The sequence below is a fragment of the Canis aureus genome, chromosome 36 (assembly GCF_053574225.1).
Source record: "Canis aureus isolate CA01 chromosome 36, VMU_Caureus_v.1.0, whole genome shotgun sequence".
Taxonomy (NCBI): domain Eukaryota; kingdom Metazoa; phylum Chordata; class Mammalia; order Carnivora; family Canidae; genus Canis; species Canis aureus.
The window spans coordinates 2,450,588-2,470,374 of NC_135646.1; the positions used below are offsets into that span (position 1 = coordinate 2,450,588).

Below are 19,787 nucleotides of genomic sequence, written 5' to 3' on the forward strand. Positions count from 1 at the left end.
CTCTGAGAGAAACAATAACGAGTGTTAACGGGCTGGGAACTCGGTGTGTTATGTGTAGAACACACTCAAGCTTCACAGCAGACTTATGGAACTACTCACCCCTAGTCTAAAGTTTGGGAAACCGAGGCACAGAGAGGCTAACTAGCAAATCTAATGCTACACGGGGGGAGGAAGGAGGACACCTAGCATTTGGACGCAGGATGGTTAATCCTAAAGCTAAAACATTCTCTCTTTAGATCGTTGATGCAGAAAATACATATAAGTTACCATTGGTATCTTTCATTTATTCAGGTCTTCAAAAAGAAAGCCATGCAGCCAATACTGAGTGTCTAACATAATCAAGGCTGGAGCAGAGCTCATGAGCAAAGCCAGTTCAAACTCTGATGTGAATATCGAGTCCCTTGTTCCTGACCTAAGATCCCTTTTGACACAGTTTTTTTACCACAGGGAAAGCCTAATTCCTACACGAATGACCGAGCTTCACTACTCACGGCTGCAGGCGACACTGTGAGCAGTGGGCCTTACAGCTCATTAGGGCAGAAGCCCGTGGCCTGCGGCACACAAACTTACACCCTTCAAGCATGTCGTGGCTCCTCGTTGCACTGATAGAAGCCCCGCTGTGATGCCTTTATGAGTCCTAAAAACGGGTGATTGGCCCCAGGATATAAATGATTGGAGATGCTGGGTCCCTTTAAAAAGCCATCCAAACGCAGAGAGTAAATTCCAGCATTGCTAACTAAATCCTGGTACTCATTTATGATCCCATCAACAGAATGTATTGTGGACAAGAGCTGTACCTAGACCTCTCAAAGAGGGTGCTAGGGGAACTCAGGGACCATAAGCCGTAGGAGAAATGCTGGTAGCTTCTAAATAATTCCTTTTGACTCCCAAGGCAATGTTTGCTTGCGCTAGTTGAAAGCTGGAAAATGTTTTTGCTTTTGGTTTCCCCATAACCAAATCTGTGACTTTAGTAGAGACCTGTGATCCTCAAACTACTCCCAGGGGTCAGCTTACCCCCATGTCACCACTGAGAAAGAGTGGCTACTGACATCAAGTGGGTAGAGGCCAGGGATGCCACTAAACGTCTGACAACGCACAGATTTGCACCACGACAGAGAATTATCCAGCTCAAAATGTCAATAGTGCTGAGGCTAAGAAACTCTCCCATCGCCCCATGCTCCGTTTCTCCATCCTGCCATCTGATGCTGAGAATGCATAACAGAGTGAAAATTCAAAATCTTCCATTGTTTTGCCCAAATGCAGACATGTGGACTTTCAGAACTCGTTTTCCATCCCCTCTTTGGTATGTCCTAGGAACCTGGTGGGTGGGAAGGACAAGACATAAACACACACTAGCTCTCCTAGTTCTGTGCTTCTTTTTTCCTCATGCCCTGTTTTTAAATGTTTTCTACATCAGCATTATGCCTCTTGTCAGTAAGGGATGATCAAGGTTTAAGTAGATAGAAGAGGGGTACCTTGGTGGCTCAGGTCATGATCCCATAGTCCAGGAATTGAGCCCAGAGTCCAGGCCAGGACATGATCCCAGGGTCCAGGGATTGAGCCCGGTCCAACTCCCCACTCTGTGGGGTGTCTGCTTCTCCCTCTGCCTCTCTCCCTGCCCCCCACTTGTGCTCGCTCTCTTTCTCTCTCCCAAATACACAAGATAAATCTTTTATTATTTTTAACGATTTTATTTATTTGAGGGACAGTGAGAAAGGGAGAGAGAGCAGAGAGAGAGAGGAAGAGGGAGAAGCAGACTCTCCACTGTGCAGAAAGCCCGACATGGGGCTCACTCCCAGGACCATGAGATCATGACCTGAGCCAAAGGCAGATGTTTAACCAACTGAACCACCCAGGCGCTCCACGTGTAAAATCTTTTTAAAAATTTAAATATTTTTAAAAGGCTTAAATAGAAAAACCCAGTTTAAAACTGCACATAAAATGCATGAACCTGGGCTCTTCACAACCATACAGCTCAAGGAGGAAAAGAGGACAGGCACCCAGTTCCTTCACTGAGAGTTGGCTTGGATAATTTTGTAATATTCCAAGGCCAGGGGAGGGCTTTGTCCTGATGGCCCATCACCCTGCCCTCTACTCATCACAGCTCTCATCACAAAATGACATGCTGTAAGAAACATGCTTTAAGAAGCAAATCATATTTATAAAATTTGAAGCTAGGAAATGGAAAGGTAAAGGAGTCTCTAATGAGTTTTCCTAAGATCCCTCACACTTAAAGACATGTATCGCACTCACTCTTCACCAACAGTAAAAAGTAAACGTACTTTCAAATGTCACGGAAACTTACAAGTTGTTTAGGACAATTCCTGCTCTAGTGGCTTTTTGGTTTCCCTCTGTCCTCTCCCTCCAGCTGCTTCCGTGTTCATTCGCCCTTTCCACAAACATTCTCTGGAGTGTCTCACTGCCTTCTGCACAGAACCTGGAGAAAAAGTGGAAATGCTCCTACTTCATGGGAACCCAGAGAACCATCCTCTTCCTCTCCCTTGCTGCGGTTCTCTCTTCATGGGGAGGATGTCCAACCTGGAGAAACGGGGAAACAGAACTTTCTGGTTAAGAGTATCTGAACAGCCCTTTCGGATGGTCCCCCCCACATCCTACTAGGTGCTCCTTGGAGAAGTCCTGCCTCTTGCTAACCTGCCCAGTGGGGGGGGGGGGGCGCTTCCATCAGTTTTAATAAATCAGGAATACCTGTGCCCTGTCACTCACTCACGGAATTTTGGGCTCTCTACATTTGCCTGTTAAACGTTTAAGTGGAAGTAGCTGGATGGTGCCAGGGGTTAGTTGAGCTGGACTTTGAAATTCCCTGAATCTGTTTGACAACAACGCTTCCCCCCTGCTGCCTCTGGAAACGCCTGCGCACCGACGAGAGCTGCCTCCTCCCCTGTGGTCAGCGCCAGAGGATCAGCAGGGCCTGGCCGCGAGCATAAATCTCAGCCAGCGGGATCTCAAGGGGCACAGACGGATTCTGATCAGCTCCAAAATTTCCTCCAATGGGTGGAATGAGGATGCCCGCCCTCGGCTCCCAGCCTGCCAGGGCTGCAGGGCCGCCTGGGCTTTGCGAGCGCGAGTGGAACGTGTAACCCTCGGACGGAGCGATGCGATCACCGAGGACCGGACCCCGCGCAGCCGCCGCCCCTCCCCGCGCGGGTCCCGCAGTGCATCACCGGTGAGCTCGGCGGGCGGGGGCGGGGAGGGGGGCTCGGCCGGGCTCGGCCCCAGGCCCAGGGGAGTCAGCACGGGGCGACCGGGCCCCGGGAGCACGGCGGGGCGCAGGGGCGGGGGCGCGCAGGGCCAGGCTGCCCCGCCCCCGTTCGCCGGGGAGGGGAGGGGAGGGGGTGCACGGCGCCGCATCTCTAAGCGGCCGCACCCCAAATTCCGTCCCCGCACCCCCCCCCCAGCCTCCCTCCACTTCCAATTCCAAGCGCCACGGAAGGCGCCATCCAGCGGGGCCAGGACAGCGGCTCGGCGCGGCTCGAGAGGCGCGGCCGGGCGGCGCCGGGGGGCGGGGGGAGGCGGTCGCCGCTGCGCCCCCGCCCGGCCCCGCCGGCGCCGCCTCCCCCGCCAGGCGACAGCAGCCCGAGGGGGACGCGGAGGCGCCTCCCGCCGCCCGCAGCCCAGGCGGCCGCCGCGGGGCACGAGGGCGCCCCCCCCCGCCCCCGATGAGGGGCGCGCCCGGCCATGGCCGCGCCGGCGAGCGACAGCGGCGGCCACCGGAGCCCGACCGGCAGGCGCGGGGGCGCGGCAGGCGCCGGGGAGGCCGCGGCCGCGGGGGTCCTCCCGCCGCTCGAGGACTACGAGTGCAAGATCTGCTACAACTACTTCGACGCGGACCGGCGCGCGCCCAAGCTGCTGGCCTGCCTGCACACCTTCTGCCAGGAGTGCCTGCGCCAGCTGCAGCTCCGCGCCGCCCCCGCGCCCCCCGCGCCCCCCGCCGCCGCCGCCGCGCCTGAGCGCCCCCCGCGCCCGCCGCCCTGGCTCGGCCCGCCCGGCGCCATCGCCTGCCCCGTGTGCCGCCACCGCACCCCGCTGCCCGACAGCCGCGTGCACGGCCTGCCCGTCAACACCAAGCTCGCCGACGCCTTCCCGCTGGCCCTGCGCGCCGCGCACGACCCGCTGCCCCAGGACCGCCTCCCGCCCGCCGCCCCGGCCTCGGCCCCGGCCCCCGCCCCCGCCCCCGCCCCGCCCGCGGAGGACGCCGCCCGCCCGCCCCGCGCCCGCCTGCGCGCCCCGGGCGCCTACGACAGCTGCCAGGACTGCAAGCGCGCCGCGCTCACCGCCGGCTGCGTGTGCGTCGTCTTCTCCTTCCTCTCCATGGTGGTGCTGCTCTTCACCGGCCTCATCTTCGTCAACCACTACGGGGGCGGCGGCGGGGGCGGCGGGGGCGGCCCTCCCGGAGGCGCGGCGCCCCCTGGAGCTGCCCCGGGGCCCGGGTCGCCCTCGCCGTCGCCCGTGGGGCCCATCTGCCTGTCGGTGGCCAGCATCCTGGCGCTCTTCTCGGTCGTCGTCACCTGGGTCATCTGCTGGCTCAAGTACCGGCCCGAGGGCGCGGCCGCGGGCTCGGCGGGGGGCGGCGGGGGCGGCCCGAGGGCGCGGGCGGCGGCGGGCGGCGCAAGGAGGAGCGACACGTAGCGGGGCCGCCGCAGGGGAGCGGACGGGAGGGGAGGGGAGGGGAGGGGAGGGGCGCTCCTCCCGCCGCCGCCGCCGCCGCCTGGTCCCCCGCCTCGCCCTCCGCGTGCGCCCCGTGCGCCCCTCCGCCGCCGCCGCCGCGCGGGCCCGGGTAGGGGCGGGGAGCGGGGGGGGCGGGCACGCGCCTTGCCCCGGCCCGTGCAGCCTCCGCCTTCGTCCCCGTCCCCGCCGGAGCGCGCGAGCGGCCCCCGGACTCCGAGGATGCGCGGAGAGAAGCGGCAGGAGCGGGACCCCGGCGGCCGCCCCGGCGAGAGGAGGGGAGCGGAGCGCGCGCGGGCGGCCGTGAAGGGCCGGAGCTGGCGGACACGTCGCCGGGAGCCGGGCCTTCCCGGGGGCCAGCGGGCCGCGGCGCTCCGTGCACCGCCGGGGTGGGGGGTGGGCGCCGACCGCAGCCCCCGCCCCCGCCCCCACCCGGCAGGTGCGCTGCGCACGTGCGCCCCGCCCCCCTCCCCCCCCCCCCCCCCCACGCCGCGGACGGGCCGCCCGGCTCCTGCGCTCCGCGGGGGACTCGGGGAGCTCCTGCCGGGGACTCATTTCATCTGCAACTGGACTCGGGGAGTCTCCGGAGCCGGCTCTCGTCTCTCAAAACTGACTTACTGTTGCCCCCACCTGGAAGATCTCGAAAGCTGTTCACGCAGGATCTAAGCTGTAGGCTCCTCCGCCTTTTTCCTTTTTTTAGTTCCTTTTTTTTTTTTTTTTTTAAATAATTTATGTTAGGACATATAAATCTGGAAGTTTAGGGCATTGAAATTTCCGGGAGACTCTGATAAACATATTTCCCCCATACCTCCCGTCCAAGTCCATTTCAAAATTAGGAGCAGGAAATAAAGGAGTGTTGGTAATTGATTCAAGATCTTATACTGTGAAACAACTACTGGCTTTCAATTAACTGATAAAATAGGAAATAGCTCCCAAAGGTGAAAGTGAGGTCTTAACTGACAAGTCTTTCTTCCTTTGATTACGAATGTACATCACACTTATCAGGAAAATATCATTTTGAATCTAACCGTTTGGTATTGTGGGAAATCACTGAGATGTTCGCATCTGTCACATCAGAGGAAAAAGGATACATATCTACCTGATTTTGTAACTAAAAAGATGAAAGGGTGGACTATTAGATGCCTTTTTAAAGAAAAAAACCCCCACTGTTCCCAATGTATTTTATATGAAAACATTCTTTATTCCATCTTTTGACATTTGGAATAAGACAGAGTTTTCATGTCTAAAAATCCCTAAGCTGTTGAGGGGTATGCTGTTGTTCCTCATGTATTTATGCAAGCTGTCTGCATGGTATCCTCACACTATTCTATTAACTGAACTTGAATGGAGCATTTGTATCTATTATAGAGGGAAGTAACTTATTGGTCATTGATAAGTGGTATGGCTGCAATTTAGGAATTGCCATATGGTGTGTTTTATGTCTGCATTGTCTTAATAAAAAACAAGAGGCATTTATAGAAAAACCTATTTTTACAGTCCGAGTTATGTGTATGACACTTTTCTTGAAATACACATCCCCCATCCAAATCCCAATTTCACATTTTGAATGGGGCTGGGAGAAATAACTCACACATGGGAGGAATGTCATTGCTAGGCTGGGTATTTTATGGAATGATCTCTTAAGGGTTTAACAGGACCCGTAAAGACCAAGGGAGATCTGTTGTATTTTGGTGGGAGGAGCAGTACACCCATCCATTAAAATAACTTCCACTATACTCTGTTGTCAGATTTTGTTCTCAGTTTCTGCTGAATGTTTCAGGTTCCTAAGGGTTTTATGTTCCTAATAGTTAAGAGTCCCATTTCAGAGACTAGTTTTGGTTCGTTTATACCTCCAACAAGTAACTTGTGTTACTTCTATATTCATTTTTATCTTTTACTTTTTATTTACTTCCAGTGCTGAGATTGTTTGTATTCACGACTCTTTAGTTGCACAAGTGTACCTACACGGATGTGTGTGTGCTAGTAACAGACCTTCGCTTTGTGTATGTAACAATGTGTACATGTGTGCACACACATGTTTGTTATTTCATTCCCTCAAATTGGCAACCTGGAAGTCTGTCTAAAGTTACTTGGGGGACCAGCTTGCTTCTTACAGAGTTTATTTATGTTCTACAGAGGAAGGAATACCAAGGGCCTAAACTGAATTATTCCTCATAAATGAGAGAGATACCTGAATGGCCTCAGTCACAATACAAGCCACCTTTTGCTCCTCCCATAAATTGCACATGAAAATTTCCTGTAATGAGAAATTTGAGTTAGAATACTTTAAAACATTAGTATTTTAGTACCTAAACATGGTGAGAGGGTTGTTTTTTGTTTTTATTTCTTGGCTGACTTTGCATTACTGCTAATTTCTGACTTCCTTATCAGGAATTAAGTGACAGGATAGAGTAATGGAAAACATTTGTTCTATTTCCAGTGGTTTTCTGTTATTTGAGTATCTCCCATTTTGCAGATGTGCTTTAATCATTCCTACCTCATGTGGGGAGTCCTGGTACACCAGCACCCTGGACGAAACAGGAGTTTACAAAGTAATTGATGAAATGGCCCATGAGTTGTAGGGAGGCCTCGTGGTGACAGGGGAGTGCTTTTCTCCCTTCTCCTGGAAATTCTCATCTTCTTGCAAGAGCTTGACCCAATTCTGGACACATCTCCAGCTCTTAAGTGCTAACTGCCAGTAAAGTCTCTGTAAAAAGCCAGTCCTAATTTGGTTTGCACACCTGCTCAAGAACTCATAGTTTCCATGGTCTAGGTTCTGCTTAGGTCCTGGAATTGCAGGTTAGAGTTATTATCATGATTCTATAGAGTCTAAATTTCAAGTGAGAGAAAGAAACTCATCTTGCAGGCGATAGATTAAATGTTCAGCCTCTGAATGCAATACAATGTGGTGAACGGTGTCCATATCTAGAAAGGGCATTGACGTGGGGTCTACAGACTAGTAATGGCACCCAGGAGATGTGAGTCAATACGGGCTCTCTTCTTTTTTGGAAGGACCTTGGCAATTAATTTTATTACCTCTTTGAGCTTAGGCTCCTCTGCTAGGGGATGAGAACACCAAGTATCAGCTCTGCTTTACTTTATGGGGTTGGCTTAAGGTCTTGTACACACAAGAGGGCATGTAAGTGAAAATGCTTTGGAAACTCAAGTCCCCTGTGGATCTGTGGCCTTGTTTTCATTCAGACTTCCAAGGGTCTAATATCACCTCCTTAGAGAGGTCTGCCCAGACCACTCCATCCCAAAGGACTATCTACCAAAGTTTTATTTTCTTCTTACTTTCTTCTGTCTGCAGTGGTCTTATTTCATTGCTACATGCTATATCTCAATCTCCAGCAACCAGAAGGCAAAAATAAGAGCAGGAACCTAGTCTGGTCACACACTTTACCCACAAAACCTTGGTCAGCCCTTGGCATATGGTAAGTGGCAGATAACTAGTTTGTAGAGTTGCTTGAATGGGAAACCCTGGACTGCAGGGTGAAGCAACTTGGCTCCCCTTACTCATACTACCACTTAGTAACTCCCAAGGCCCTGGAGGACCTAGGTAAACAGTTGCTTTTCCTGACTTCAGAAGGATTTTCAGAAAAATATAAAAATATACTGGAAAATAAGTTTGATTTTTGAGAAAAATTAGGTCATCCCAGGAAAATCTTAAGTATATTATGTTCAGTGACAGAAGGCACTGGAGAGACTGAAGGACATTTGGCCACAATTTCCAATCCTTTTCTGCATTGTGAGATTTCGAGGTATGACTGCTTTTGGCTTTCTTTAAAAATTTTTTTCATTCATTCATTCATTGATTCATTCATTTGAGAGAGACTGCGTGTACAAGAAAGCACAAGCAGGGGGAGCAGCCAGAGGGAGAGGGGGGAGCAGGCTCCCTGCTGAGCAGGGAGCCCAACAGTGGGCTGGATCCCAGGACCCTGGGACCAGGAGCGGAGCTGAAGGCAGACACTTAACCGACTGAGTCACCCAGGCGCCCCGGCTTCCTTTTTTTGTGAGCACGACTGCACCACTCCCTCCAAAGCTAGTAACACTTGCATTGGTGGGATAAGTTTACATTGCAGTGGGATTTCCCACATTTGTTCCTTTTCCATTTTAATTTTTCAATCTTTGCCATTTTAAATAACTTATCCTTCATCGACTTGCTAAATTTATAATCTTAGTAACTGAGTAAACCCGTCCTTCTGTGATCCAGCTCATCCTCCTTAATCACTTATTTCCCATTAGCTAACATTTGTGTTTTAAATTTCTGCTATGATCCAAAGTTGATTAAATTCATGTCTTAGGCAATGAACTGGATACCTGTCAAGCATGCATTTACGTATTTCCCTTTGAAACACTGTGTATACCTCACAGTGTAATTTGGGGAATATCTAATATTTACTACAGTAACTTTTCTGAAATAAATGTTACAAACGAGTGCAACCAAATCTTAATTTGAAGTCTTATGAGTGAACAATGTATGAGAGAGATCTTATCCATCTTTTGGTTGATACCTTTTGACTGTCCATTTAAGAAAAGCTTGGTGTGTATACCGTAAGCATGTGTCTCTCCATCAAACAAACTTGGAGCATCTGTTTTTTTATGCAAAACTAGAATGTGCAAGTTTGTTTCTATAATGAATTTACCACCATTCCTGATTACAAAACACATTCAGGAAAGTAAAAGTGTTCAATATCCAATTTCCAAGAATATTCCTAGGAGCTCAAGAAGAATGTGCACACTTCCTTTAGAAAAAAAAATGTCTTTGCATGTAAAATTGGATTATCTTTGGTTTAGAAATACCTCATCTCCATGGGGTGGAGTGGGGTAATGTTGAAGTGAGAAGAAAGAGGATAGGAAAGATATGCAAAAGATTCACCAACAAAGAACAGAGAAAATGTTTAATCATTGCAAGAACAGAACACTATCATTTTCACAGTTACCATTTTAAAAAACCATGGCAATATCTGGGCTGCTCGGCTATCTCTTACCGTAATGACAGTTATCTGCGTCGGATAGAAACAGCACATTTATGTGTCTACTGTGTGTGATTTAAAAATATCTTACGGGGATGCCTGAGTGGCTTGGCTGTTGAGCATCTTCCTTTGGCTCAGGCTGTGATCCCGGGGTCCTGGGATCGAGCCCTGCATGGGGCTCATCATAGGCAGCCTGCTTCTCTGCTTGTCTCTGTGTCTCTCATGAATAAATAAATTTCTTTAAAAACCTTTTAAATAAATAAAAATATCTTCTAGTCAAACTTAGGTGGTAGAGAACAATTGTAGCTGCCGTGTAGTTTAGGGGAAGGATTAACTCCTAGTGAGAAACAGACAGTTACTCCTTAGGAAGAATGTTTTGGGACCAATCCCTGCAAGGCAAATGATTTGTCCCTAGAGCCCATTTCTTATTAAACTCCTGCACAGCAGACTTACCGCCTGGTGGGAACCTTAGCAGTAGTTGTCAATCCTGACTGCAGGGACTACAGGTTAGAATTACCTGGAGCTGAAAGAAAAGGGGGGGGGGGCAAGCACCGGACCAGCCCCCTCCCCCCAGACACATATATTTAATTGGCAGGGAGGGGAGGCGCATCCCTGCTTTTAAAAGGCACCCCAGGTGACTATACTTTGCAGCGAGATTGGAAAGCCATTGTACTTCACCGGGTTTTTATTGAAATACGACCTTCTGCGTAATCTCACTTTAATGAACTAAAACCCCACCAGGTTTCTGAGGAACAGGGAGATGGTGGAGCAAAGCTTAGATTTTGCAAGTGGTCCTGTTTAGATAACAAGTTTGGATAGCTCTGTAGTCGGGGCTGTGGCCGCAGACCCCGGTGGGTCCCCTCCCTCCCCAACACACACACGCACACGCACACCCTTGTTGACTTTGTGTTCCCAGGAAAGTTAAGTAAATATTTGCATCCCTGTTTGCAGTGCTGTGATCCTTCCTAAGGAGGGCGGAGGGTGACTGGCTGCCCCTCTGCGCCCCCCCCCACTGATGGGGGCCCCCTTCCCTCTTCCCTTCAAAAGAGGTTCCAGGTCCCCCGAGTCCTCGAAATTCAGGGACAATGTGGGGATTTGGGGAGGGACTGTGCGGGTAACCCGGGAAGCGTCGAGGTCGAACTTTGGGAGCCTTGCGGGCGCCAGGGGGTGTCCTCGCGGGGAGAGCCGCCGGCCCCGGAGCAGCCCCTGGGCGCGCCAACGAATTCCACGCTCCTGGCCCCGGGTGTAAAGGGATTGGCTGCGCCCGGTTGGCCGGGAGGCTCCCTCGGAGCGAGGCCGGGAAGCGGCTGGGGCGGCTCCGGGGCCGCAGGGGGGCCCTCGCCCCGACGGCTGGAGGCCTGGGCCCGAGGCGCGGGCGGCGGGGCAGCTGGCACCGCACCCATCAGCCCGCCCGCGCCCCGCGGCTCCGCGCAGCGCCTTCGTGTTTGGAACCGGTCTTGGCCCCGAACGCCCGGGATGTCGTGACCGCTTCGCCCCCAGGGCAGGGCCCGAGGGGTCTGTTATTTAGTATCCGATGGCGTATTTGCAGTCCCTGGGTCCCCCAGGACCCTCCCAGCGCCCTGCTCAAAGATCTGAGCTCTGGGGGCACCTGGGTGGCCCAGGGCGTGACCCCGGGGTCCCGGATCCAGTCCCGCATCGCCCTCCCCTCCCACCCCCACCCCCACCCCCCGCCGCAGGGAGCCTGCTTCTCCCTCTGCCTGGGTCTCTGCCTCTCTCTGGGTCTCTCATGAATACATAAATAAAACATTAATTTAAAAAAGCTCTGAGTTCTCCACTATTCTTAAAAATAGCAGAAAAGGGCAGCCCTGGTGGCTCAGCGGGTTAGCGCCGCCTTCAGCCCAGGGCCTGATCCTGGAGACCCGGGATCGAGTCCCGCGTCGGGCTCCCCGCATGGGGCCTGCTTCTCCCTCTGCCTGTGTCTCTGCCTCTATCTCTCTCTGTGTCTCTCGTGAATAAATAAATAAAATCTTTTTTAAAAAATAGCAGAAGGGATCCCTGGGTGGCGCAGCGGTTTAGCGCCTGTCTTTGGCCCAGGGCGCGATCCTGGAGACCCGGGATCGAATCCCACGTCGGGCTCCCGGTGCATGGAGCCTGCTTCTCCCTCTGCCTGTGTCTCTGCCTCTCTCTCTCTCTCTCTGTGACTATCATAAATAAATAAAAAAAATTAAAAAAAAAATAGCAGAAAAGCCCAAGTACAGAGGTAAAGGAGAAAAGAGATGCGGCGCGTGGCTGTGGCATCCCGCGGGGGCGGGCGGCCCCTCCTCCCTCCCGGGCTCCCAGCGCAGGGGAGCAGCCGCCTTCAAGGACCTGAAGGGCGTCGGGACTGCCCGTGCCCTTGTCCTCGGAAGGACCGCGAGGGCGCCCGGGCCCCGCCCCTGGGTTCCTCCCGGCAGGTGCGGCAGGCGCTGCTCCCCACCTCTCAGCACCACCTGGACCTGCCCGCAGAAGGCAGGGTTCACCCCTGGGCCAGCGCCCACGAGGCCGCAAGAAGCCCCAGCGACACACGTGCCAGGTACAGAGCCGGGCCTTGCGGAGCCTCCAAGACGCGGATTCTTCCCACAAGCCTTGGGGGGGCCACCGCGTAACCTGGCTCGGGGTGTCCTCCGCATGGAACAGAGGCTAACATAATACATCATCATGATGAACATTGTCCCTGGGAATAAAAAAAAAAAGTTGTTTAAGCAAAAATTTTAAAAAATTAAAAAAACCACACAAGCAAAAATTTAAAAGTGGGATTATATATGGTTTCAGTCATACGTGGAATATAATAGTGAAGGAGACAATAAGGCAAGAGAGGGAAACTGAGTGGGGAAAAATTAGAGAGGAAGACAACTGGCGAGAGACCCCTAGCTCTGGGAAACAAAGGGCTGCAGAAGGGGAGAGGGGATTGGGTGACTGGGTGCTGGGCACTGAGGAGGGCACGTGATGGGACGAGCACTGGGTGTTATATGTTGGAAAATTTAATTTAATTTTTTTTTAAGTGGGATTATAGGGCAGCCCTGGTGGCTTAGCGGTTTAGCACCACCTTCTGCCCGGGGCATGATCCTGGAGACCCGGAATCCAGTCCCCCGTCAGGCTCCCTCTGCCTCTCTCTCCTTCTGTGTCTCCTTCTGTGAATAAATAAAAAACAATTTTTTTAAAGTGGGATTATATCACTGAGTGTGTTTTAAAGGGGGGCTGCGGTAGAGTAAATTTCCAAAATCTTTTCAATTGACATAAGACAGATCAGTGTCTCCCAGAAACATTATAGGTAACTTTAGTTGAAAATTATTTACAACCGGAACAAAGCAAATAAACGGAGAGGTGAAGACTTTAGGCAGCTCCCAGATCTCATCCCTTTGGAGTCTAATCAGAGTAGTGAACACCTAGGGCTTTCTTTTTTTTTTAAATTTATTTTCTAAAATTTTATTTTTTTAAAGTAAACTCTACCCCCCAACGTGGAGTTTGAACTCAAAATCAAGAAATCAAGACAAATCGGGAAACCAAGAGTCACATTCTCTACTCACTGAACCAGCCAGGCAACCCAGAAACCCAGGGTTTTCTAACTGAACAGGACTGGTAACAGAATGGGCTCGATTTAAATCTTAGCTCTGAGGCTTCCTGACTGTGTGTCTAAGGCAAATTAATTAACCTCTCTGGGCCCCCTTTCCCTCATTTCAGGTAGATATAATCTGACTGTCTGGAGAAGTAAGTAAATTGTAAAACTGTAAAGTGCTTTGCATAATGCCAGCACCTTCAAAGTACCCAATAAATATATGCTAGTGTCATAAAATAACATATCTGACATTACAAAACGGACAAGAGCACCATCTTAGCAGAGTAACATAATAACCATGAAATAAAAAAATAACCGTGAAATAGTAACCTAATTATATGATATTGCTATTATATATTTGTGTGATGATAATGTGCCAGGAACATCGAGGACTGTCGTCACTACATAATGGACTTGGGTCTTCCCCTGTATATTTGTAATTCTCCAGAAAATAGCTTATTCGAGGTTGGGAACCCAAGCAGCTGGCTCAAGGTACAGGAAGCCTTCTAAGCGCTCATGCTGCCAACCCCTTGGACACCGAGCACGTCCTCAGGGAAAGCGTGATCCGAATCCCGGGCAGGAGGTGGAGAGAGGGCAAAGCAACCCGAGGTAGCAGACAAAGGATGGGGGGGCTCCTTTCCCTGATCTCCTCCCTCAACCCCCACCCCAGCTGATACTTTTAAAAGGTCTGTGTTGAGGGTTGATTTTATTTTTAGATCCATCCTTTCTTCCCTCACCTTGCACTTGGTCAATGCATAAGCTGACAAATCCCAACCTCTACGTCATTTATTTTTTTTTAATATAAATGAATTTGAAAACCTTGGGAGCAAAGCACATAGAATTATTCTTAGGTCAATATTAAAGTAGCGGTATATGTGACATGTCTGGCACATAGAAGGGTTACAACTCTTGTATTTTCCTTCCTACTGTCCTTTTCTTTCTCTCAATCCCCTATATCCTGCTGTGTCCTCCATGCCCACAGATTCCAGAACAGTGGAATGGGGATTCGGATCACTTCCGGTGTAAATGTGTCCTTCAAATCAGAAAGTCACTCATTGTTGTCTAGTATGAACCCACCTTGACTGACATCAATTAGGATTCATTTTTTCAGAAATATTTTAGCCATACTATTTCTTCTGTATTTATTCTCTTTCACTCCCTCCCTCCCTCTCTCCCTCTCCCTCTCCCTCCCTCCTGTCCCCTTTTCAGTTTTGAAGCAATCTTTTCTCTATCCAGCAGTTTTAGTTTTCTTTTCTTTTCCTTTCCTTTTCTTTCCGGTCCCAAACCTTCCATTCTGGTGGCACTTCCCTCTTTTTGAGCTCCAAAAGCTTCTTTCATTTCTCCCTCCCAGGGTGACCTGCCACTCTGCTCCTGAATGCCCCAGGGTCTGGCTCCTGCCTTCCTGGGTCATCCACCCCCCACGAAAGCACACTGTTTACTCTCCTGAAATTGGGGCTTCCTCACCAATCAGAGGGGTGGAGTGTAACCCCTGCCCTTGCCCCAGGGAAATGAGACCTTATTCTGAGGGACCTGAAAGTACTATTTCTATTCCGGGGTGACTCTTATGACCCCACTGTGACAGGGCAGCCTGGGCTTTCTGAGAACCTTCTTAGCCGGCTTTGGAGATAAGGAGCTCAGGTCTGGAGATGCCTCTTTCCTGAATGTCCCTGTTTTCTTTCCCATTTATCTCTTCAAGAACCACCAGTCCCAATCCCCTGAACTCCAACAGTGACATCTGCCTAATTGCTAGAGGAGAGAGGGCGGGTCCCTAGGAAGCCTCCACCTGTTCCTGAGAAGATCCTGTCCCCTGTCACTACTTTGTACCCCGAAGGAAATGTCTTCAGAAAGAGGAGTGGGGGAACATCCAGAGGGACACTGAGCCCCCAAGAAGACCCCAAAACTGCCTCTTTCTGGGCAGAACATATCTGCAGGTTTGGTTGGCCAGGGCCTGCCCCAGTTGGTCAGGATTTCAGAATGTCCAACGACAGTTGTTACTCACTCCTGTAGTGAATGTATGTGGCTCCTTCGCTCCATCCCTTTGGCCTTCTCCACCAAACGCTCCTTCCCATCCTCCCTTCTCTTCAGTAAGATACGTCAGGGGAGCCGCCCAGACTTCTGTGGCTGGAAGAGCAACGCCCCCCACCCCACCAGCGGTCCAGGCCTGCTCCTCCCCCAACTCCTCTCCCAGGTCCTTCGACTTCTTCAGAGCTGAGCCTCATCCTTGCCACCCAACTCCTGACCAGCGGCATTTATATTCTTTTTAGTTATTTTCTGGACCGAGCTCTACCAAGAGGAGGACTTTGGTCCGTTTCCATGACTAGTGTAGCCCGAGATCTTGGAACAGCACATAGCAGAAGCTTAGTAAGTATGTGTGGAATGAATGAAAGTCCTTATGTGCCAGCTCTGTGATCTGCTGAGGACACAGAATAAGACAGGCCCAGCCGACCATTCACTTGGAGATACGGGGTAGAATAAAATAATCGAAACTTTCCCAGGGAAAGGCTTCAAGGGCACGCTTTGCAGGCGTCTCAGGCCCCGGAGGTGACTGGTGAGCAAAGGAGCCTCAGCATTTAATGCGAATTTTCCCAGGGGTTAACAGATGATTGAATGGGAAAATGTCGGACACCAGAGTGCACCCAGCCTGGGCAAGAAGGACACGGTGGGGAAGGCTCAGAGAAAGCTGGAAGGGTGGTACAAGCCGGCCCCTATCTCCCAAACCTCTTGGTTGGGCAGGAACAGCCCAACACAGTGAGATAGCCCTTAGGTCTCAGGGCTCATGCGACTTTCCACTTCCAGAGGAGCCTTCCTTGGGCCAAGGGCACCCAGGGATGTCAGGGTGGACAGGCCTGTCCTCTGCGGGTGGGAATTGACTGAGGGCCTGACCTCCGATGCCAGGCTTGACAGCATTTATAATTGGGGGGCAAAACCCAGAAAGGCAACTAGGAACGGACCCAGTGACCCGCGGGGTCTGAGCTGTCAGAGCACAGAGGTCCTCAGAGATCACTGTCCTGTTAGATTTGTGTCCCACTTCTTCTTCTTCTTCTTCTTTTTTAATCCAGCAGAATCTCCTTAAGGGTCTCCTTTGGGAGAATCTTAGCTTGGATGGTCCAGATTCAAACCCCGGCCGCACTGGGAGGGGCGGTTGCCTAAGACACCCCTTCCTAGGGCCCTGTCCGGAGTGAGCACAGGGTCCCTGCCCTCTGAGGTCAGCGGGGCTGCGGGGAAGGAACCTGAATTTGTGGAGCCCAACTCCAGCTAGCTCTCCCATGCGTGGTCTGGAGGTTCCAGCTTCCCTGGGGCTCTCTGCCCAGAACTGGAGTTTTGATACCGCCCTCCCACTCCACCTGTGCAAGGCAAGGGTCTTCTGGCACCCTCGGTACCCAAGACTGGTGGGCCACCTGCACCGCTTCTAAGATCCTCCCCATTCCACCCTCGGGGCACCCTCCATCCTCGTCCTGGGGTCACTGGATTGGGATTTCTGTCCCACACCTCTATCGCCTCAACCCAGGGGTAAACTGAGTGTCCCAGGACCGCTGCTCAGTGAGGACTTGGGCTCCTCCGAGCGACGGAGGGAGGAAGGTGGAGAAGTGCGTGGGCCTGGCCAAGAAGTGGGGAGACCGAGCCCCGGGGTGTGTGGGCCCCAGTGCGTGCAGGGACCGGACTGGGGGACCCTCGGGAGGGTGGAGGCTCCGGAGCCGCGGGGCCCCACGCAGCGGGCTCTGGGTTCAGGGAGGGACCACCCCACGCAGCGGGCTCTGGGTTCAGGGAGGGACCACCCCACGCAGCGGGCTCTGGGTTCAGGGAGGGGCCACCTTGCGCAGGGAGCTCTGGATTCAGGGAGGGACCACCCCGCGCAGCGGGCTCTGGGTTCGGGGAGGGACACCCCACGAAGCGGGCTCTGGGTGTGGGGAAGGACACCCCACGCAGCGGGCTCTGGGTGTGGGGAGGGACCACTCCGCGCAGCGGGCTCTGGGTGTGGGGAGGGACCACTCCGCGCAGCGGGCTCTGGGTCTGGGGAGGGACACCCCACGCAGCGGGCTCTGGGTGTGGGGAGGGACACCCCACGCAGCGGGCTCTGGGTGTGGGGAGGGACCACTCCGCGCAGCGGGCTCTGGGTGTGGGGAGGGACCACCCCGCGCATCGGGCTCTGGGTCTAGGGAGGGGCCACCTTGCGCAGCGGGCTCTGGGTTCAGGGAGGGACCACCCCGCGCAGCGGGCTCTGGGTCTGGGGAGGGGCCACCGCGCGAGGGTCCCGAGCTGCGGCAGCAAGAAAGGTGGACGCGAGGGAGGAGACGCCAGCTTCCCGGCTCCGTCTCCGAAGCGCTCTGGGGAGGGATTAGGCGCCCCCTGCACTTTCGCTTTGGGCGTGATTGATGCCCACGGCGCTCCGAGGGCTGCGTAATTAATAAAGATTACGCCCGTTTTGTCCAAACGTCCCTCTTAATTAATGGAGAGAAGGGCGCGAAGGGTGATTTAATTGCATTTGCAAAGTGCTTTCGGCCGCGCGGGCTCGACGGCGGGGGGCTGCGGGGACCCAGGACTAATTGGCAACCGCCGGTGGGGGCTGCCTGGTTCCGGCTCCAAGAACCCCCGGTTCCGTTCCCCTCGCCTCGCTCCCTGGGGCTCACACGCCCTCGCCGACCCCGCCGGGAAAGCACCGCAGCTCCGGGCGGGCTCGCGATCCCTCCGAGGGCGCGGCTGGCTGCGGAGGGCACTCTGCGCCCCCACGCGCCCCGCTGCGCCTCTGGAGGGCGGCCGCCTCCCATCCCCCTCCACTCCCCTCCCCCACGCCCAGCCCCCCCCCCCCCCCGGGAGGTCGGATCGCCGGGCCCCGCCTCCGTGGGGGCCGCCAGGAGGGCGCGTGGGATGGACGCAGGGGCTACAGCTCCGAGGAAACCCCGGGAACCTGGCCCGAGCGCCGGTGCGAGCCGTGTCCCAGCGCCTGTGCCGACGCGCGTGACCTGCACGTCCCCGTGTGAAGGTCACGTGTGTGTTTCGCAGCAGGGAGCGGTGAGTTTTGCGAAAATACCACTCTCCCTCCCGTCCTGCTGTCCACCTGCTTCGTAGGGCCCGGGAAGGGGGAAAAGGCAAGGGCCGCCTTTCCCGGGAGCGGCGCCGCAGATGCTCCCCACCCAGGGGGGCGCGTGGAGGACCCGAGAGCCAGGAAGAGGCTTCAAAGGTTTCGGTAACGACTCCTCGGCCTTTCTTTATGCCCCTATTAATACAATATCCATCATGTAGATATCGATCTTTATCCTTTAAACTGATACGCTAGGAATCAATTAGCCATGCAGATTACATTTCCCACGTATCCAAATGTTAATCTTTCAGTCTCTGGGCCAGTGATATATATATTTGCAGCCAGATAGTATTAGATTTCGTTTAGAAATGGGAAGAAGGAAAAGGCTCTCCGAAGCGCATTCCTCTTGGGGCTACTTGTCTTAACTCTTGGCTGGGGCTGGGCTGTTGGGGGTCTAGGGGTGGGGGGATACCTCTCTCGCAGTTTTCCAGAGGAAAGAAGCAAGATTGAGAGAGTGACCAGCGCACCAGGCCACCACCGAGGGGGACAGGGCTCCGGGCAGCCGGTCAGTGCCGGGCTGCACTTCCCTCGGCCGCTCCCTCCGGATAAACCACCCTGTCCGCCAGGCTCCTTTCCATTGCTTTTGGCATCCTGGATGGTCAGTTTTCAGCTTTTCAGAGTTTCCCCCTCCAGGTTGCTCCCAACTCCAAGGTTCTAAATCAAAATTATTCTTTCACTCCTCACCCCAAAGCCCAAGACTACTTTAAAGATCCATCTCCAGAAAGAAAGGAAAAAAAAAAAAAAACACCCGCTAATTTAAAACACGAAATAGCTGCTTTCCTGGGGGGAAGGGAGATGGAGAGAACATTTAGGTCTGGGAAGGAATGTCATGGAATGTGTAGAAATTGGAAGGGTTGAGGCATCCGGTTTGGCTTGTGGTGATTTCTCTTCTCTTCTCTTCTCTTCTCTTCTCTTCTCTTCTCTTCTCTTCTCTTCTCTTCTCTTCTCTTCTCCTCTCCTCTCCTCTCCTCTCCTCTCCTCTCCTCTCCTCTCCTCTCCTCTTCTTCCCTTCCCTTCCCTTCCCTTCCCTTCCCTTCCCTTCCCTTCCCTTCCCTTCCCTTCCCTTCCCTTCCCTTCCCTTCCCTTCCCTTCCCTTCCCTTCCCTTCCTTTCTCTTCCCTTCCCTTCTCTTCCCGTCTCTTCCCGTCTTTTCCCTCCCCTCCTCCTCTTCCCCTCCCCCCTCCTCCTCCCCTCCTCCTCCTCCTCCCCTCCTCCTCCCCCCTCAGAAAGGCTGGTGAGGTCCAGAAAGGATGCATCCCAGGACAGCAGGTGTCCCCTCCTCTCTCCTGTGCACGATGAGCTCCCAGGGGCCGCCACTCCCTGCCACGTCCCACATCCCTCCTGTCCCAGTGGGCGCCTGGGCTCTTCCACCTCCCCCCACCTGCTGCGCTTGCTACACGGAGTCGGCTATGCAGTCTCTCGTTTTTAATCCCTGCGGATTGCGGGTCCTGGGTTTACTCACAGGTCTGCCACCTGGGCTCCCCGGGCCCTTA

At 53.4% G+C, this 19,787-nt stretch overlaps 1 protein-coding gene and 1 long non-coding RNA gene across 2 annotated transcripts; one reads left to right on the forward strand and one right to left on the reverse strand.

Moving 5' to 3' along the window:
- Window positions 1-263: 263 nt before the first annotated feature.
- Window positions 264-3,094, reverse strand: LOC144305759 (uncharacterized). The gene is made up of 3 exons (XR_013372827.1): window positions 2,879-3,094; window positions 2,306-2,538; window positions 264-1,318 (listed from the first exon to the last, which is right to left on the reverse strand). It is a non-coding gene; the product is annotated as an uncharacterized LOC144305759 (long non-coding RNA).
- Window positions 3,095-3,644: 550 nt separating this feature from the next.
- RNF228 (ring finger protein 228) lies at window positions 3,645-4,647 on the forward strand. Its single transcript, XM_077884829.1, has one exon. It carries the CDS (start codon window positions 3,697-3,699, stop codon window positions 4,645-4,647), a length of 951 nt encoding a protein of 316 aa, XP_077740955.1. The 5' UTR covers window positions 3,645-3,696.
- Window positions 4,648-19,787: the final 15,140 nt, after the last annotated feature.

What these genes read in the sequence shown, in the direction of transcription:
- RNF228 (XM_077884829.1), top strand. Translation starts at nt 3,697, where the DNA reads ATGGCCGCGCCGGCGAGCGACAGCGGCGGCCACCGGAGCCCGACCGGC.